The 20,067-nt window shown below is 41.3% G+C and overlaps 1 protein-coding gene across 1 annotated transcript; it reads left to right on the forward strand.

Moving 5' to 3' along the window:
* Positions 1-12,557: 12,557 nt before the first annotated feature.
* FGF21 (fibroblast growth factor 21) lies at positions 12,558-19,435 on the forward strand. Its single transcript, XM_070730098.1, has 3 exons — positions 12,558-13,153; positions 13,564-13,667; positions 18,025-19,435. Exons 1-3 carry the CDS (start codon positions 12,910-12,912, stop codon positions 18,322-18,324), a joined length of 648 nt encoding a protein of 215 aa, XP_070586199.1. The 5' UTR covers positions 12,558-12,909; the 3' UTR covers positions 18,325-19,435.
* The last annotated feature ends 632 nt before the right edge of the window (positions 19,436-20,067 follow it).

Genomic DNA, 20,067 nt, shown 5'->3' on the forward strand with positions numbered 1-20,067 from the left:
AAGTCGTATTTTCTGCAGTCAAGTTTGCAGCTATTGTGTGCTCATGTATTGTTGCGGTTGAAGCTGAAGTAATCATTGACAGATAGGACATTGTGGCGGATGATTTCATGAACTACATTTAGATTGGTTCGAAGGCGACGTAGTTCTAAGTGGTCTAAGCCCAAGATTGTTGACATATTTTATATATTTCCCTACACCAAACATTCTCCACCCTTACAGGGATGAGGGCAGAGCGGTCAATGGAGGGGAGGTTAAAAAAAATGAAAAATGATGATGCTAACATTTTATTTATTTATTTATTTATTTATTTATTATTTAGATTTGTATGCCGCCCCTCTCCGCGAACTCGGGGCGGCTCACAACAAAAAATATAAACAATCGTACAAATCCAAATAAATTCAATAAATTTAAGTATTTAAAATAGTTTTAAAAAGAACCCCACTATATTAACAAGCACACACACAAACATACCATACATAAATTGTACGTGGCCGGGGGAGGTGTTTCAGTTCCCCCATGCCTGACGACAAAGGTGGGTTTTAAGAGCTTTACGGAAGGCAGGGAGAGTAGGGGCAGTTCTAATCTCCGTGGGGAGTTGGTTCCAGAGGGCCGGGGCCGCCACAGAGAAGGCTCTTCCCCTGGGGCCCGCCAACCAACATTGTTTAGTTGACGGGACCCGGAGAAGGCCCACTCTGTGGGACCTAATCGGTCGCTGGGATTCGTGCGGCAGAAGGCGGTCTCGGAGATATTCTGGTCCGATGCCATGAAGGGCTTTAAAGGTCATAACCAACACTTTGAATTGTGACCGGAAATTGATCGGCAGCCAATGCAGACTGCGGAGTGATGGTGAAACATGGGCATACCTAGGTAAGCCCATGACTGCTCTCGCAGCTGCATTCTGCACGATCTGAAGTTTCCGAACACTTTTCAAAGGTAGCCCCATGTAGAGAGCGTTACAGTAGTCGAATCTCGAGGTGATGAGGGCGTGAGTGACTGTGAGCAATGAATCCCGGTCCAAATAGGGCCGCAACTGGTGCACCAGGCGAACCTGGGCAAACGCCCCCCTCGCCACAGCTGAGAGATGGTTTTCTAATGTGAGCTGTGGATCGAGGAGGACGCCCAAGTTGCGGACCCTCTCTGAGGGGGTCAATAATTCCCCCCCCAGGGTAATGGACGGACAGATGGAATTGTCCTTGGGAGGCAAAACCCACAGCCACTCCGTCTTACTTGTCTTTGGGGAAGATTCTAAGCAAGTCATTGCCAGGAAGTGTTTGTATGGATAGACAATGTTTGGCTTCCTTCCTTTCTTCAAGCAACATTTCTCAAGGAAAGAAACCCAAAGAAAAGCTCTCTCAATCTGTTCCCCCGCCAAAGGTGTAATTATTTCACAACTTCCCTATCATTCTTATAGAAGGTCGCAGATCTTTTGCCAAATGAGAATTGTTTCTTAGAAATGTTATAAAAGGCTATGTAAGCTGCTGGGAGCGGCATTTCTGGATAATATTGTATCGGAGCCAGTCTTGTATAATTCCAACTTTCTGAGCATTGCGGGAAAGAAATGCACTTTCACTTATTGCGACTTAATAATGGAAATATAGCACTCTAAATGCATCATCCCAAATGATGGGAACAGCCCATCTGTAGTCCAGAAGGGCCCACATATTCCACTCTGCTTTGACACAAGGGGTTTGAAGTGGCCTATTTAAATGGGGAGAGTTTTGGGGCACTACAGTAGTCCTCAACTTACAATAGTTTGTTTAGTTACCATTCAAAGTTACAATGGCCCTGAAAAAAGTGACTTCCGGCTCTTTTTCACACTTCAGACATTTGCAGTATCTCCATGGTAAAATGCAGTATTGGGAAAAACCAGAACTGGGTCGGGGGACACGTCCACTAATGGGCTGCTACTCACCACCAGGGTGGGGGGGGGGGGGGCGAGATGCAGTGGGTTTAGTAAGTTTATTCACTATTTATTGAATACTTAATAGTTTTTTAAATTGTTCTTCCTTCTCTAGTACCTTAGTATGATCCTTAATTACTTTTAAAATAGGAAATAATTAAATAGTAGGTTTTTACCCATTAAAATGATTAACTTAATCATTTAAATCATTATCTAGAACTCTGAACTTTTATAGCAATGAAAGAAAATTGAGGTACTTGACTAATCTGTTCTCATACTGAACCTTGTGGGTTTAGTACAAAACCTTAAAATGTGACTGTGCTCTTCAACAAATAATGCTGTCTATCATTTGTCCTTTTTGTGGCTATTCAAATAATGTGACTTAATCAACTGAAAAAGAATCCAAGCACTTATTTGAAAACTTATCTTGGTCCCAGTCAAATGACCTCTAAGCCACCCTGGTCACATGATTGTCAAGCCACTCCCACCTGATCACATGGCTGGCAAGCCACTCCTACCTGGTCACATGACCATCAAGCCACACCTATACAATAAGCCAAAAATTTTCCAAAACCTCATATGTGTGTGCATCCCCTCATGAGATTTTGCTTCCTGCGCATGTGCAGGAGCAAAAACATGCCGGGATGTGAACAGGCAAGATAACTGAAGCTGCATGCGCAGTGCACTGTTCTCTACCGATGCATTGTCCAAGTCCTAGATTGTATCTCTCTATCAATGCAGGATTGCATTGACTTTTTTGGCTGCCATTGCACATTGCTGTCTCATATTTAGTTGGTTGTCCACCAAGACTCCAAGATCCCTCTCAACGTCGCTGCTATTGAGTGTGGTTTCACCCACCCACTGCATATCTTTGGTTTTTATTATCTAGGTGTAAGATTTTACTTTTCTCTGCATTTATTATTTATTTATTTATTTATTTATTTATTTAGTCCAATACATAATACACATTGAAGAGAATAGATATGTAATAATATAAGTAAAGAAAAGACTAGAAGAAAAGATATAAAAGTATAGGTGAACATATTTGAAAGGAAGAAAAGATAAATGAGATAAGGAGAGACAATTGGACAGGGGATGGAAGGCACACTGGCGCACTTATGCACTGCGTTGTTGTCATTAGTTGCGAAGTCATGTCCTACCCATCACAACCCCTTCCTGTCTTCTACTATCCCCATTTAATCACTGATTGCTTCAGTGGCTCAATCCAGTCACCTCATTCTCTGTCGTCCCGTTCTTCTTTTGCCCTCAATCGTTCCCAGCATTAGGCTCTTCTCCAGTGGGTCCTTCCTTCTCAAAGTATTAACAAAGTATTTGAGCTTCATCTTCAGGATCTGGCCTTCTGGGACTGACTGCTTTGTTCACCTTGCAACCCAAGGAATTCACAGATGTCTTCTCCAGCCCCATAGTGCAAAGGCCTCAATTCTTTGGCGCTCAGCCTTTCTTATGGTCCAACTTTTACATCTGTACATTGCAACTGGGAAAACCATAGCCTCGATTATACACATTTTTGTTGGCAGAGTGATGTCTCTGCTTTTAAGTATGCTGTCTATTATTTGCCATAGCTTTTATTTATTTATTTATTTATTATTTATTTATTTATTCATTTGTCCAATACACAATACATATGGAAGAGAATAGACATGAAGTAATATATATAAACATAATATGTAAAAATAGAGAAGATATATGAAAGGAAGAAAATATATATGAGATAAAGGAAAGACAATTGGACAGGGGACGAAAGGCACTCCAGTGCACTTATGTACGCCCCTTACTGGCCTCTTAGGAACCTGGAGAGGTCAATCGTGGATAGTCTAAGGGAGAAATGTTGGGGGTTAGGGGTTGAGACTATTGAGTCCGGTAATGAGTTCCACGCTTCGACAACTCAATTGTTAAAGTCATATTTTTTACAGTCAAGTTTGGAGCGGTTAATATTAAGTTTGAGTCTGTTGCGTGCTCTTGTGTTGTTGCGGTTGAAGCTGAAATAGTCATTGACCGGTAGGATGTTGCAGCATATGATCTTGTGGGCAATACTTAAATCGTGTTTTAGGCGCCGTAGTTCTAAGCTTTCTAGACCCAGGAGCAAGCGTCTTTTACTTTCTTGGCTGAGGTCTCCATCTGCAGTGATGTTGGAGCCCAGAAAAATAAAACCTGTCACTACCTCCATTTCTTCCCCGTCTATTTGCTACAAATTGAGAGGGCCGGATGCCATGATCTTTGTTTTCTTCTATTCCTCTAGCCATTTGTAAATACCTGCTTGTTCCTCAGGCTCCCCCTCTCATCAGTAATTGGTTGATACTTTCCCATGGGCTGCCAATAGAAGGGGAGAAAAATAAAACCAGGGGAATTCACCAATCCCTGTCCTTAATATGCCCTCTACATTGTAAATAAGGACAACACCATTTGCTGGCCTCATGCCAATAGAAAAACAGTTCTCTCCCAAGGGGCCAGTCCTGATTAATTTCCTTGATCTTTCCCCCTCATGTGCAGCTGCGAATTATAAATAATCTTTAGGAAAAACTGCATTTTCTCCTTTCTATTTTGTGCATCACTCCCAGAAAAAAACACACACTTTTCCTTTTACATATTCAGATACTCATTGTATACAGAACAAACCCTTTGCTCATTCCTAGGAAATATCAATCACAGCCGTGAAATTATTTCAGGCCTTTGTTATTCTGCTTCTATATTTACAGCTTGCGTATGTTCATTGGCGTAACTATGGGGTATTTCCTAAGAAAATGTTTTTTTAATTTGAAGAAAATGCATGGTATAAGTAGGCCATGCGTTCTGCATATAGAACAGAACAGGACAGGACAGAATTATTTATTGACTAAGTGTGATTGGACACACAATAAATTTGTCTTGGTGCATATGCTCTCAGTGTACATAAAAGAAAAAGATACATTTGTCAAGAATCATATGGTACAATACTTAATGATAGTCTGCCTAAAACACGATTTGAATATTGCCCACAAGATCATATGCTGCAACGTCCTACCGGTCAATGACTACTTCAGCTTCAACCACAACAACACAAGAGCACGCAGCAGATTCAAACTTAATACGAACCGCTCCAAACTTGACTGTAAAAAATATGATTTCAACAATCGAGTTTTCGAAGCGTGGAACTCATTCCCGGACTCAATTGTGTCAACTCCTAACCCCCAACATTTCTCCCTTAGACTCTCCACGATTGACCTCTCCAGGTTCCTAAGAGGCCAGTAAGGGGCGTACATAAGTGCACTGGTGTGCCTTTCGTCCCCTGTCCAATTGTCTTTCCTTTCTCTCACTTGTCATATATATTTTCTTTCTTTCATATATCCTCTCCTCTAAGTTCACTTTTACCCTTATATATATTACTACATGTCTATTTTTCTTCTTATGTATTTGTGTATTAGACAAATGAATGAATGAATGAATAAATTAAAAAAAAAAAAGCAATCCAATCATATTAGGAACCAGTCAATATAAATTGTAAGGATACAAGTAGCAAAGCTACAGTCATACATTTATTTGCTGGAGGAGATGGGTGGTAGGAACAATGAGATTAATAGTAGTGCAGATTTAGTAAATAGTTTGACAGCATTGAGGGAAATATTTGTTTAGCAGAGTGATGACGTTCGGGAAAAAAGTATTCTTATGTCCAGTTGTTCTGATGTACAGTGTTCTATAACATCATTTTGAGGATAGGAGTCGATGCAGCTAGTGTCCAGGATGTGAGGTGTCCGTAAATATTTCCACAGCCCTCTTTTTTAATCGTGCAATATACATGTCCTCAATGGAAGGCAGGTTGTTAGCGATTGTTTTTTCTGTAGTTCTAATTACCCTCTGAAATCTATGTCTGTCTTGTTGGGTTGCAGAGTAAAGTCAGACAGTTATAGAAGTGCAGATGACAGACTCAATGATTCCTCTGTAGAACTGTATGAGTTGGCGCAGAAAGAGCATTTTTTGTTGTGTTTGATGTTAGGTGTCCATTGTAGATCTTGCAATATGGTTGAACCTAGAAATTTGCAGATCTCTACTGTTGCTATTGTGTTGTCTAGTATTGTGAGGAGTGGAAGGATGGAAGGGTTTCTCCTAAAATTTACCACCATTTCTGCAGTTTTGAGTGTGCTCAGTTCCAGATTGTTATGGTTGCACCACAAAGTTAGTTGTTCAACCTCCCATCTGTATGCGGATTAATCATTGTCTTGAATGCAGCGAAGGGCTATCAAAATTTTTACTACCACACTGTGGGCGTGGACTCCAGCGGTCCTTGGAAGAAGCCGATTATCTAGGGCCTCAACAGTCGGGTTTCAGGCCCAGTTACAGCACAGAAACTGCTTTGGTCGCGTTGATGGATGATCTCTGGCGGGCCCGGGACAGGGGCTTGTCCTCTGTCCTGGTGCTTCTTGACCTCTCAGCGGCTTTCGATACCATCGACCATGGTATCCTTCTGCGCCGACTGGAGGGGTTGGGAGTGGGAGGCACTGTTCTCCAGTGGTTCTCCTCCTACCTCTCCGGTCGGTCGCAGTCGGTGTTAGTGGGGGGGTCAGAGGTCGACTCCGAGGTCTCTCCCTTGTGGGGTGCCTCAGGGGTCGGTCCTCTCCCCCCTGCTATTTAATATCTACATGAAACCGCTGGGTGAGATCATCCAAGGGCATGGGGTGAGGTATCATCAATATGTGGATGATAGCCAGTTGTACATCTCCACCCCATGTCCAGTCAGCGAAGCAGTGGAAGTGATGTGCCGGTGCCTGGAGGCTGTTGGGGACTGGATGGGTGTCAACAAACTCAAACTCAATCCAGACAAGACGGAGTGGCTGTGGGTGTTGCCTCCCAAGGACAATTCCATCTGTCCATCCATTACCCTGGGGGGGGAACTACTGACCCCCTCAGAGAGGGTGTGCAACTTGGGCATCCTCCTCGACCCACAGCTGACATTGGAACATCATCTTTCGGCTGTGGCGAGGAGGGCGTTTGCCCAGGTTCGCCTGGTGCACCAGTTGCGGCCCTATTTGGACAGGGAGTCATTACTCACAGTCACTCATGCCCTTATCACCTCGAGGTTCGATTACTGCAACGCTCTCTACATGGGGCTACCTTTGAAAAGTGTTCGGAAACTTCAGATCGTGCAGAACGCAGCCGCGAGAGCCATCGTGGGGCTTCCCAGATTCGCCCACGTTTCTACAACACTCCGTGGCCTGCATTGGCTGCCGATCAGTTTCCGGTCACAATTCAAAGTGTTGGTCATGACCTTTAAAGCCCTACATGGCATTGGACCAGAATACCTCCGGAACCGCCTACTACCGCACGAATCCCAGCGGCCAATAAGGTCCCACAGAGTCGGCCTTCTCCGGGTCCCGTCGACTAAACAATGTCGTCTGGCGGGCCCCAGGGGAAGAGCCTTCTCTGTGGCGGCCCCGGCCCTCTGGAATCAACTCCCCCCGGAGATTAGAACTGCTCCCACCCTCCTTGTCTTCCGTAAACTACTTAAGACCCATCTATACCGCCAGGCATGGGGGATTTGAGACACCTTTCCCCCAGGCTTATTATAATTTATGTTTGGTATGTATGTGTTGTTTGGTTTTTTAAATTGATAGGGTTTTTAGTTTTTTTCTTAATATTAGATTTGTGCCTGTACAATATTGTTTTATCGCTTGTTGTGAGCCGCCCCGAGTCTTCGGAGAGGGGCGGCATACAAATCTAATAAATTATTATTATTATTATTATTATTATTATTATTATTATTATTATTATTATTATTATTATGCAGGACGCCCTGCATTTTTTTTCAACATATTTCAGTGCAAATTGGGTGCTCTGGGGGGGAGCTCCATTTTCGCTACCCCACTGCGTCCCCCCCCATCTGCTTGAATGAGTCTGATCACTGTCATTTGTCAACTTCAGTAATTTACAGATGGATCATTAGAGATCCAGTTATTGGTATATGGAAGTAGAGAGAGCATAGAGCCTTGGGGGGTCCCTGTGTTAATTATACAGATATCTGATGTGATTCCACTTAGCTTCACCTGCTGCTTCCTGTTTGTTAGGAAGCCTATGATCCACTTAAACGTATGTTCAGGTATCGCTAGCTGCTTCAGCTTAGTTAAAAGAGGGTCTGGAATGATGGCATTGTGCTGTGGTTAGCTCTGGCCCAGCTCCTGCCCCAAGGAATGTGGAGGTGGATGTGGGGGAGACATCCACATGCCGCAGGCCTGTTTTGCTCCCAGTAGAATCTGACGACAAAGTCTCCTCTGACCAAGGAAGCGTGAGTGACAGGGAAGAGGGGAGTTTGGCAGACAGCCCAGGAGGAGATCAGTCATCTGTATCATCCCTGGATTCTGAACAAGAATTAATGACACATCCACGCATGCGTAGAGTGATGCATAGGAGACAACAACTGAAGGATTATTACAAGAGAAAATGAGGCCACCTGTGGTTGGGTGGGGCTGCTGTAATTAGTGCTACAGATAAAAGTGCAGCCTGCTGTTTTAGCCTCATGGCAATTTATCTGATTCATTGTTTCGTCAAGATTGTGGTTTTTGCTGTTCAGGGTTGTGTGTGTGGACTCCCTGGACTTTAGAATTGGACTCAATTTCCCAGTTATTGGGTGAGCAATTGGACTGCATTTAACCAGTGCCTTGTGTGTACCAGAAAATCCCTTTGACATTTAAAAAGGGAGCTGTTTCTGTTTATCTGTTTATAAAAACTTTTGGGTTTTCCTTTTATCGTGTGGTGTGTGTCTTCCTGGACTAATTACCCTGTAATTACAGGCGGTTGAGACACGCCAGCAGAACACATTGAATGCTGAACTAAAGTCTACAAAGAGGTCTCTTGTGTAGCTCTTTGGAGATTCAAGGTGTTGTAGGATGTAGTGCAGAGCCATATTAACAGCATTATCTTTGATCTGTTTGCTCAGAATACAAATTGCAGGGGGTCTAACAGTGGATCTGTGATGGTTTTGAAGTGGGGCAGCACTAGTCTTTCAAAGGTTTACAGATATTAGAGAAATTGGTCTATAGTCATTCAGTTCCTTGATGGAGGGCTTCTTCGGCACTGGGATGATAGTAGAGCATTTGAAGCAAGAAGGAACATAGTACATATATAAAAATAAACATTATTTATCTGACAAATACATTTCTGATGCTAACCATCTTGAGATCTTTAAATATACAGTACAGTAGTACCTCTAGATACGAGCTGCTCCACATGCGAGTATTTCAAGTTACGAGCCACAACGGGAGCGAAATTTCTGTTCGACACTCGAGCTCAAATTCGGGATAAGAGCCAAGCTTCCACTAGGTGGCACAAGAATCCTTGCTTCTGGTTATCTCGGCCAGGGAAAAGCAAAGTCTAAAGGCATTCGTTCAAGATATGAGTTGATCGACATACGAGCTCGATTCTGGAACGAATTAAACTCGTATCTAGAGGTACTACTGTATAGCTTGCGGATAGGAATATATTGCCAATCATAAGGAAAATAACTAATATTCTATTACTGTTTCTGAGAATCCTGCAATGTTGAGGATTGTTGCCTTCATCTACTTCTCAAGCCAGGTGTAAAAGCTAAAAATTGGGAGCCTGTAAAATTACCAGGGAGTGGGTAGTTCCATAAGGTAGAGGCAGCTATGGAAAAGGCCCACTTCGGTGGTCCCACCAGATTACAGAATTTCACAGAAGGGCCCAAAATAATGCTTACCTATTGTGGAATACATGTTAGAAATGTATTTTGTATTGCAACAACAATGTATTTTTGTATTGCAACAGCTACAGAATTATTCAGCCTGTAGATGGCAATGTTTAGTTTTGCAGCTATGATTTTAATTTAGTGTTCCTTTTTTTTCTGAGTAGAGTTTCCCATCCAAATGATTGTAATTGGGTTATAATTATAAATATTAAGAACACATAGAGCAGGAATAAAGGGAGTTCTTAGGAGCTTGGTAGCTGTCCAAATGAGAAAAAAATCTGTCTGGGGAAGGCAATCTCTAGATAGCCAGATCCATTTAAGGCTTTAAAATCAAATTGCCATGGTGTCGTATGTTTATGTCATATTCTGTTTATGTCGTATTCTGTGCTACACTGATGTGTGGTGTAGACACTTCCATACAGCTAACAAATGGTATTTTGTACCTTGTGATTGCCGGGCAAAATGTCACAATAAATAGAGGGAATAATATTTATTTTAATATGGTTACTGAAAAGAGATTACTATATGCACAAAGATGGAAAGATATGGAACTACCCATTATGGAGGAATGGATTGATGAAGTTGATAGATTTTGCTGAAATTGATAAACTGACTTTTTTGATTAGAGAAAAATCATGACCTACATTTATTGATGACTGGAAGCCTGTTATGGATATTTTCCATAAAAATGAAATTTATAGTTTGGATCATTAGGTATTTATTTATTTATCTATCTATCTATCTATCTATCTATCTATCTATCTATCTATCTATCTATCTATCTATCTATCTATCTATCTATCTATTTATTTATTTATTGGATTTGTATGCCGTCCCTCTCCAGAGACTCGGGGCGGCTAACAGCGACAATAAAACAGTGTACAATAGTAATTTGGTATTGATGCTTAAAAATCAATTAATATAAAAACCAAACATACATACATACATACCATGCATAGAATTGTAAAGGCCTAGGGGGAAAGAGGATCTCAATTCCCCCATGCCTGGCAGCAGAGGTGGGTTTTAAATTGTTTACGAAAGGCAAGGAGGGTGGGGGCAGTTCTAATCTCTGGGGGGAGTTGGTTCCAGAGGGCTGGGGCCACCACAGAGAAGGCTCTTCCCCTGGGTCCTGCCAGGCGACATTGCTTAGTTGACGGGACCCGGAGAAGATCCACTCTGTGGGACCTAACCGGTCGCTGGGATTCGTGCGGCAGAAGGCGGTCCCTGAGGTAATCTGGTCCGGTGCCATGAAGGGCTTTATAGGTCATAACCAACACTTTGAATTGTGACCGGAAACTGATCGCCAACCAATGCAGACTGTATGATATGTTATAGAAAGAAGAGTAAGATGATGCAATAGTAGAGACTAAATAATATTTCTACTTATAACTGCTGTGATGAACATCTGCAGGCACTTCATTATTTCTTCTTTCTTTCATTTATGAGAATCTCTTTGTAGCAAATCTTTAAGTGGAAGCACAATCGAAGGATCAGAACCCCTAAATTATCAACAACCTGAGATCTACCGGTAGATTCTGACCTATCTACCACTGTCTATGGCAGTGCTGCTCAATTATTTTCTGTTAGGCTCCCCCTAGAAAAAAGCAAACATTTCACACACACACCCCAAACTCTCCACTGGGACAATTGTTTGCAATATTTGGCACATTTCGCTGAAAAAAATAAAGTGGTTTATCAGCATGATTGGGATGTAATGGATTTAAGGGACACCTTAATTTATTTGGCTCCCTGCTGTTCACTGCCATCAGTAAACATACCAGTCTTTCCTCGTCTACCACCGTAGTCACAGTGAAGCCAAGCTCTACAAATGCTTCGTCATATTTCCTCATCTTAGTTTTTGGGAGACTTACGTTTGTCTCATTATCTCCGTCTCTCTCCTCCTCTCTTTTCATCCCTGTTAAATATTTTTCCATGGTGTCTCTTAAGAGTTTGTTATCTGCACTTCATATCTCCTGCTCTGTGCTGAGTGTTATTGTTAGTGCAAAAAAAGCATGTCCCCTGGGGTCACACCCTCCTCCCCAGGCATTGTTCTGCACACCCCCAGGGGGGGCTGCTCCACTATTTGAGAAGTACTGGTCTATCATAACTGGCTTCTCCAAGTAGAGCCGTGGTGGCATAGTGGTTACAATATCATATTTCAGGTTGACTCTGTACACCGTCAGCCGTTCGATACTGACTGGCCCAAGGTTGGCTCAGTCTTTCATCCTTCCGAGGTCAGTAAAATGAATTGTTGGATACAATACACTGCCATTGTAAACTGCTTAGAGAGAGAGCTGTAAAGCCTGATGAAATGGTATATAAGTGCTAAGTGCTAAATGCTACTGCAATTTGCTTCCCAGAGTTTGCAGCAGGATTTGTGCTCTGCTCAAACTGAACTGAATTGAACCAGAGGTCTTTGGCATCTGAAGCATATGATCCGTTTCTGCAGAATAAGGCCCGTGGGAGTTACACAGAGCATGACTGTATGGCTGCCCCTATAGCTGAGAACTGCCTGAGTCCAGAGCATAAATAGTCAAGAGACAATTTAGAAAAGTTAATAGAATCACAGGGCAGGTTGGATAAGTCAGAGAGTAGTTCCAGGATGCTTGGGCAATCCTAGCCTTTCCATCATCTCCCTCCCCTTTCTCCTCTCCCCCTCCTTCTTCTCTCCCCCATCCTGGCCATCATTTTCTTGTATTCCCTGAGAATTACATCATCTTTTCCTGTCGGTAGCTTGAAAGCAGCTGCAGAACGATAATATTTAGACTTTGGCGTCCTCGTGACCCCATGTTAGGAGCAGTAGGAGCAAGAGGCACCCCGTGACTCACTCTTGGGGAACCTAGTGAGCGTGTGGGGAAATGGAAGTGGGTGGAGAGTTGTAGGCCAGACAAAAGTCAAGGGGAAGGTCGTTTACCTCTGTTGTAGAGCGTGTGTGTGTATATATATGGGTGAGTTTGCTGATTTGGAGCAAAACCTGGCACAGGTCTGAGCAAGACACTGTCCTTGTTCTGACTAACCCCATTGATTGGGTGACTGGAAGGTTACTAGACTTCCCAGATCCCATCCCAAGAACAACAACCTTCAGAAATTCTGGACTCATTTCTTTGTGAATTCTGGACTTAATTTCTGTGTGAGGCCAATAAGGGCAGGAATCCAGAATTCTTTATAGTCTTCCCTCAAAACAATAGAATCCAGTGGCTGGCAATACTAGGCTAAGATCTTGAACCTTGAGTTTCCTCTTTGAATTTCTTCTGAGAGCAAGACTGTCTTTGCCATCCCAGAACGACATTTTGCCTGGATCGGCCATCCTTGAGCAATGTTGTCCATTTCAGTTCTTCTTCAACGCAGTGGTTATTTTCTGCTTCCAATTAACCTGCTTTTCTGGGCTGTGTTGGTCCCCAGGACTGTGGCCTTTCCAGTGCAAGATTCCAACCCTCTGTACCAGTTTCTTGGGCAAGTCCGGCTTCGGCATCTCTACACGTCCAATGACCGGACCAACCTCCACCTGGAGATCTTCTCCGATGGCACCGTGCGTGGCTCCAGATACCAGAACGTCTTCAGTGAGTATTTGGGAAATGAATCACTCTGGATGATTTTTTCCAGAATTATGTGTGGAATTGGGGCACAGTCAGCTGGGTTCTTTTGGGAAGGACCGGGTACTAGATCGTGAAATATGGTTTTCCAGGAGAGGACATTTCAGAACACGTAGCTTCTTAACACATGTGTTATCTGTAAAACAAATGTTAACTTTGCCCTCCGCTGCAGATGGTCACATTAAACTTTCAGAGTAAAACAATTACTAGAAACAGGAACCGGAGAAGTTGTTCTAGTGGCCCATCACAGATTATATTATACTTACAGATGTTACAAGTCAAGACTGACGAGGTTGACAGATATTAGAGTAATAACCATTCTAAAGAATTCTCCTTTTTCACAAGTAATTTTCATTCTTTTCCCCACCAATCTGCAGGTTTGATGGAAATCAAAGCAGTAAAGTTGGGGGTCATTCATATATTGGCTAAGGAAACCTCTAGATATCTTTGCATGGATTCTGAAGGACATCTATATGGCTCAGTAAGTATAATTATCTGGATTACGTATCTGTGTTGACAGCTGTGTTTCTCAATCTCGACAGCTTTCGGATGTGGCACTTCCTCCAGAATCCTCCAGCTAGAATGCTGGTTGGAGAATTCTGGGAATTGGGAGTCCACACATCTGGGAATCTCTAAAGAAGAAACACTGGTTTAAAGTGAAGGATCAATGGGGTAAAATAAAGCTATACATGGAAAGATCCACTTGTCTGATAATGAGTTCACCCATTTCCAAAAATATGCATTTTTGGGGGATCATCTCACACATCACATAATGACAACTTTAAGTCTGCCATTCAGAACACTCAATCACCTGTTACTGACACAGGTGTTTCCCAGAGATAGCCAAGTTGTTTTCATTCACAAATTAAGTGTGCACCCCCAAAATCATGCACACCCCAAAATAATATGTGATAGTACTTTATTAAAATCAGAAGCAAACTGTTCTTGCAGACTGGGCCATTTTAATTTTCTTGATGCTGAGGGGACTTCGCAGATTAGTAGATATATTCTGAAATCATAATAAAAAGGCTACATTTTTAGGGACAAACTAAAATGTGGCGACATCCATTAAGAAATTGTCCATCTTTCTTTATAAAGTCATAGCAGCATTTATGTTTGCTGCCTCCTATATTTATTTATTCATTCAATTTGCATAGCTGCCTATCTGAAACTGATGACTCTGAATAGTGATTCATAAAAGCAATTAAAACAGTTGAAACAATTTTTTAAAAAGAAAATTAAATAGAAATAAAAACTGAGACATGCAGTATACTGTATCTTTTATGATAAAAAAGAAAAGGGGGTCCTTCATATACTCTGGCATGTTTATTACAGGTAGTGCCTCGAATTACAACAACAGAGATCGGAATTTCAATTGTTAAGCAAGGCGTTTGTTAAATGAGTCACGCTCAACTTTATTACATTTTTTTTCGTATGTTTGTTAAGGGAATCACTACATTCAATGAGCCATGTGGTTATTAAGCAAATCTGGCTTCCTCCATTGACTTTGCTTGCCAGAAGCCAGCTGGGAAAGTTGCATATGTAGGATGCTACAAAACTTCATAAATGAATGCTGGTTGCCAAGCATCTGAATTTATATCTCATGATCATGGGAATGAGATGGTGGTCATAAGTGCGAGGAATAGTTGTAAGTCACTTTTGAGTGTCATTGTAACTTTGAATGGTCATTAAATGGAATGGTTGTAAGTCAAGGACTACCTGCATCTATCTATAATAAAACTCTCATTCTGTAACCTTTAACTGAAATGATACATCATACAGTTTAAACGTTTTCACCCGAGATATCTCAAATGGGCTTACTTCTAGAATGCATCCAAAATTTGAGACTCGTGACTCTTGTGAAATTTGGAAATCGGAAAAAAAAACATTTTAAGATCTAAAAATGATCATGAAGTGTTTTATGACATCATGGAAAATGTCATAAAATGTTTTGTGTGTTGATGTTTGACTGTGTTCTACAGTTCAACATGAGCTAATTTGAAAGGAGATATAACACTGAATATCTCTCTGGAACTTTTCAAATTTATTATTAGAAGGTCGGTCATTGTTGAAGGTATTGAGGCATCTCCAAAGGATTTATCTCTGAAAACAATGGGTTTTCTAGCATGCTACAGATAGAAGAGGAGAGTGTGTTTTTGAGTTAAAAATTTAATTACTGGGCCAGTGAAATAGAAATACCTTGTGAAGGGAGAAAAACAATTTGAATAAATGTTCCTTATTTTGAATCATCGTGTCTATGAAAACGAAGGGGATAAATAGTACAGGTTGCAAATTGCAATTCAACTTCTTTGACTTCTGAAATTTGAACTTGTATGGTGCAACAAGTTCACCGCAGTGCATAGAAATAGAAATTTTTGGCAGATGCTCGGGGTATAAACGTTCCAAATAAAGAAGTGGTAAAGATGTTAACATTGCAGAGTTCAAGCCAAATTCCGAGCCTGAGTGGGGAAACTGCACATTTGTTGATAATACAACACTACATTCTCTATTGCTATAAATGCTGAGCAATGAAAATTGCATTTCTTTCACTGGAATCGATTTTTGTTTTGGTGTAGTTTGAATTCCTAGATTAGGTTCGGCAATGTATATAGGGCTGAATTACAGGTAGTCCTTGCCACAGTTTGTTTAATAACAATAACACTTATTTATGACTGTTCATAGTTACAACACGACTGAAAAATGTGACTTATGACTGTTTTTCAAAGTTATGATGTTTGCAACATCTGGATGTTCATGGGATCAAAATTCAGAAGCTTGGCAACTGGTTCATCTTTATGACCATTGCTATGTCCCAAGGTCATGTGATCAGCTTTTGCGACCTTTCTGATAAGCAAAGTCAATGGGGAAGCCAGATTCATTTAACAACCGTGTTATTAACATCGACTGTAGTGATGCACGTAACAATTGTGGCAAGAAAGTTTGTAAAATGAGACAAAATTCACTTAAAATATGTCTCACTTAACCATAGAAATTTTGGGCTCAATGGTGGTCGTAAATCGAGGACTACATATACCTATGGATTATATGATCTTGAATTTCTGAGTTAATCCTAATTATGCGCAGTCAGGTTTCACTAGATGCTATGAGAAAGTTCTTGGTGATAAGAATTGTCTGACAGTAGAAAAGATTTACTATAGAAATTATTGTCTTAGCTTAAAATGCAATAGTAGGAAGTACATAGTAACTGAAGTTACAAGAAATAACAGAACAGAGATGATGGCAGAAGATTGTATAAATTTCCCCCCCAAATTGATATGATTCTCAGGTGGGGGTTTCTACTCACCGCCACTACTGGTGCGCTCCACACGCAGCTCTGGGTGACCAATCTGCGCATACACAGGAAGCAAAATCTTGTGAGGGATGTATGCGCAGCCTGATTTTCGCTACCAGAGCTATGGTGTGGTGGCTGTGGCCCATACCATACAATCACTTGGCAATAGGTAGTCCTAGAGCAGGGATGTCAAACTGGCGGCCTGTAGGCCGGATGGGTCCATGTGCAGGCCACACCCATCCCGGCTCTGCAAAGGCAAAAAAGAAATCACGATATATCACATGACTTGATCAAGTTTGACATCCATGTCTTAGAATTACACCTGTAACAGAGCCTGCAATTACCATCATATATAATGACAGTCGTAAAGTAGGTCACTGTGTGAATGGACCTGATTGGATGTCCTTTTTTGCAGCAGTTGTTAAGCAAAACCTGTTTGTTGCGGAGCAGTTTTTGCTAAAACACCATACGCAAATGCAGGCTAATTGCCAAAGCGCCCAATTGGAATCCTGGGACTGTGGGAGAGGTAAAATTGGAGCAGGGTCAAAATGTCCCATTTTTTGAGTCCGCTGTAAATGTCAAATGGTTGCTGATATCCAAAATCTTGATGTGGCCTTCAGTGGCCCCCTAAACCCTATTTGGACAGGGAGTCATTGCTCACAGTCGCTCATGCCCTCATCACCTTGAGGTTCAATTACTGCAACGCTCTCTACATGGGGCTACCTTTGAAAAGTGTTTGGAAACTTCAGATCATGCAGAACGCGGCCGCGAGAGCCATTGTGGGGATTCCCAGATTCGCCCACGTTTCTACAACACTCTGTGGCCTGCATTGGCTGCCTCAGTTTCCGGTCACAATTCAAAGTGTTGGTTATGACCTTTAAAGCTCTACATAGCAGTGGACCAGAGTACCTTCGGAAGCGCCTGTTACCGCACGAATCCCAGCGACCGATAAGGTTCCACAGAGTTGGCCTTCTCCGGATCCCGTCGACTAAACAATGTTGTTTGGTGGGCCCCAGGGTAAAAGCCTTCTCTGTGGTGGCCCCAGCCCTCTGGAATCAACTCCCCCTGGAGATTAGAACTGCCCCCACCCTTCTTGTCTTCCGTAAATTACTCAAGACCCTCCTATTCCCCCCAAGCTTTTATATATTTTTATATTTATGTTTGGTATGTATGTGCTGTTTGCTTTTTAATATGATAGGGTTTTATATGCTTCTTTTAATATTATATTTGTTTCGCTATAATATTGTTTTATTACTGTTGTGAGCCGCCCCGAGTCTTCAGAGAGGGGCAGCATACAAATCTAATAAATTGAATTGAATTGAACCATTGCTGCTTGAGTTTTATTTTTTAATGTGACACAAGAAAATTTAATACATACTGTAGGAAGCAATTATAGGACCAAGGTAACTATAAACTAACTTTAAGCCTAGACTCATTGAAGGTAAATGAAATGAAATTCAGTCGTTTTTGCTTCTTTATTCTTGGCTGCCTGTAAAGGCTCTGCATTCTTGAAGGCCTAATAATCCATATTTTTCCCCCTTTGCAGCTGCTGTACTCAGAACAGGCCTGTAACTTCCGCGAGATAGTTCTTCAGGATGGCTATAACGTGTACTATTCAGAGGCCTACAATCTTCCCGTGAGCCTCAGCATGATGGAGAATTTGGGCCAAAGCCACCGGCTCCCCCCTTTCTCCCAGTTCTTACCTTTAGTAAACAAGATTCCCCTTGAACCCACGATTGAGGAGTATGGATACCTTCAACAGAGACACGACATTGAATCGCATGATCCCTTCAACCTAATGAGCCAAAATCAGGATTTGAGAAGCCCAAGTTTTGCCTTCAAATAGAGCAGGACAAGCTTAGCCACCTCTATTTTATTGCATTAATATGAAGAGTAAATATGCGGAAGACAAACCAGGGTAAAGAAGTAGAATGATGAGGAGAATGGATGCAATTGACTGAAGCCTTGTGGGACTCCCAAATCCCAAAACAGACACGGAATTCCTGTTCTGTCTGAATCACTTCAACTTTTCAGTTTCCCATTGCTAATCTTGCTAAAAAATTTCCAATGTTTTATTTCTATTTATCCATCTATTTAAGTAACTTATATATTATATGAAGTTTATTTATTGAAGTAAGCTAAATCGATAGGAGGGAGTAGGAAGGAAAGGCAATGATGTGAAAATCTTTTGTGCACAGATATTTATATATTGTTATTTATATGCAACGGTTTATGTGTGTATATTTTCTGCCTGCATATTTATTTCACTTTCTGGCGAGGACCAGCCAACTGAAATTTAAATCTGAATTGCATATATGATCATGATTTTATGCCTGATGTCTATTCGCCTCCCTCTTCTGTATTTTTTCGAGTCCTGTTTCTGCAAAAATCAATGAGCTGTAGCAATGGATGCAAAGAGATTGGGCACGGCATGTAAAAACAAGGCAAGCTTTCCATCATATCCACCATCTTGACTTTTTTGACCTTTACAGACTCCCTCACAATGAGGTTTATGAATCAAAAGTGGCCAAAATCCCCTTTGAGCCCCATTATTATTTGCCTTTTTTTAAAAAAAAGCTTGTATTGGCCTGTAAGCCATCTGACCGATTAAAAGAGAACTCTAATAAGGAAAACAAAGTGAAATGCACATGTATTGATTATGAATGTTTATTTATTTATAAGATATATATTATATTGTCATTAAAAGAATGTGCCTCTGCTGTGTGTGTTTCAGCAGCAGCTATTTGGTCAAACATGTTGCTCTATTGACAATTCACCGACACAAATCTGCAAATTGTTGTATTCTCTTTCTGTTTCTTCATTATTATTATTATTTATATAAAAATACATGTTTCCTTGTGCTTGAATTGTGACCAGTTTTAACTGTCAGTGGGATGAAGCATGAATGGTGTATTTTTAATGTGAACATAAATAAAAGGCATTTTTTTAAAGAAAAAGAAGCAATTAATTGATGGCAAATAAACTAGTTCTTAGAAATGTTTTCATTGGGAACAGTAATCAATGAGAAAATAAAAATAGAGGATGTCAGCAGGGAGGGGAAAAAAAGTTAGACTGTCCCAATGGTGCAAGAAATTCTCAACTCTTTTGGAGTATCAGATATGTTAAAAAGGGGCGGGGTTTCCATCATAGCCACCATTTTGACACTTGCAACTCACTCTGGTGGACAAACCCTCCCAGGCAGGGTTCTTTGCAGTTACTCAGAAGTCACCAGTCCGAATTCAATTCCATCAATTCAATACTGCTTTCAATAGCTCTTACACAAGATCTGAAATGTTTCTAACATCCAAAGATCATCATTTTATCAGTTTACAACATTTACAGTTTGATCCTCCTCCAACCCATTATAATTTTCAGAATATGTCTTGTGTAAGCTGGGGAAAACACCTTGTGGGTGCTTTCACAAAATTGCTTCCTATCAGCCTCCACGAAAGGCCCACAATATTCCCAGTTCACTTTAGTCTTTTATTTTATTTATCGGCTGGAATTCCGTCCCTCAGAAGTTCAAGATGACATGATCAGTGCTCCCTCTTCTATTTTACCCTCACAACAGCCTTGAGAATGGCTCAAA

This window comes from Erythrolamprus reginae, chromosome Z (assembly GCF_031021105.1).
Source record: "Erythrolamprus reginae isolate rEryReg1 chromosome Z, rEryReg1.hap1, whole genome shotgun sequence".
In the NCBI taxonomy this organism is placed as follows: Eukaryota; Metazoa; Chordata; class Lepidosauria; order Squamata; family Dipsadidae; genus Erythrolamprus; species Erythrolamprus reginae.

What these genes read in the sequence shown, in the direction of transcription:
- FGF21 (XM_070730098.1), top strand. Translation starts at nt 12,910, where the DNA reads ATGTTGTCCATTTCAGTTCTTCTTCAACGCAGTGGTTATTTTCTGCTT. An exon ending in CAGATACCAGAACGTCTTCA is followed by an intron (nt 13,154 to 13,563) that starts GTGAGTATTTGG and finishes ACCAATCTGCAG; the next exon opens with GTTTGATGGAAATCAAAGCA. An exon ending in AAGGACATCTATATGGCTCA is followed by an intron (nt 13,668 to 18,024) that starts GTAAGTATAATT and finishes CCCCCTTTGCAG; the next exon opens with CTGCTGTACTCAGAACAGGC.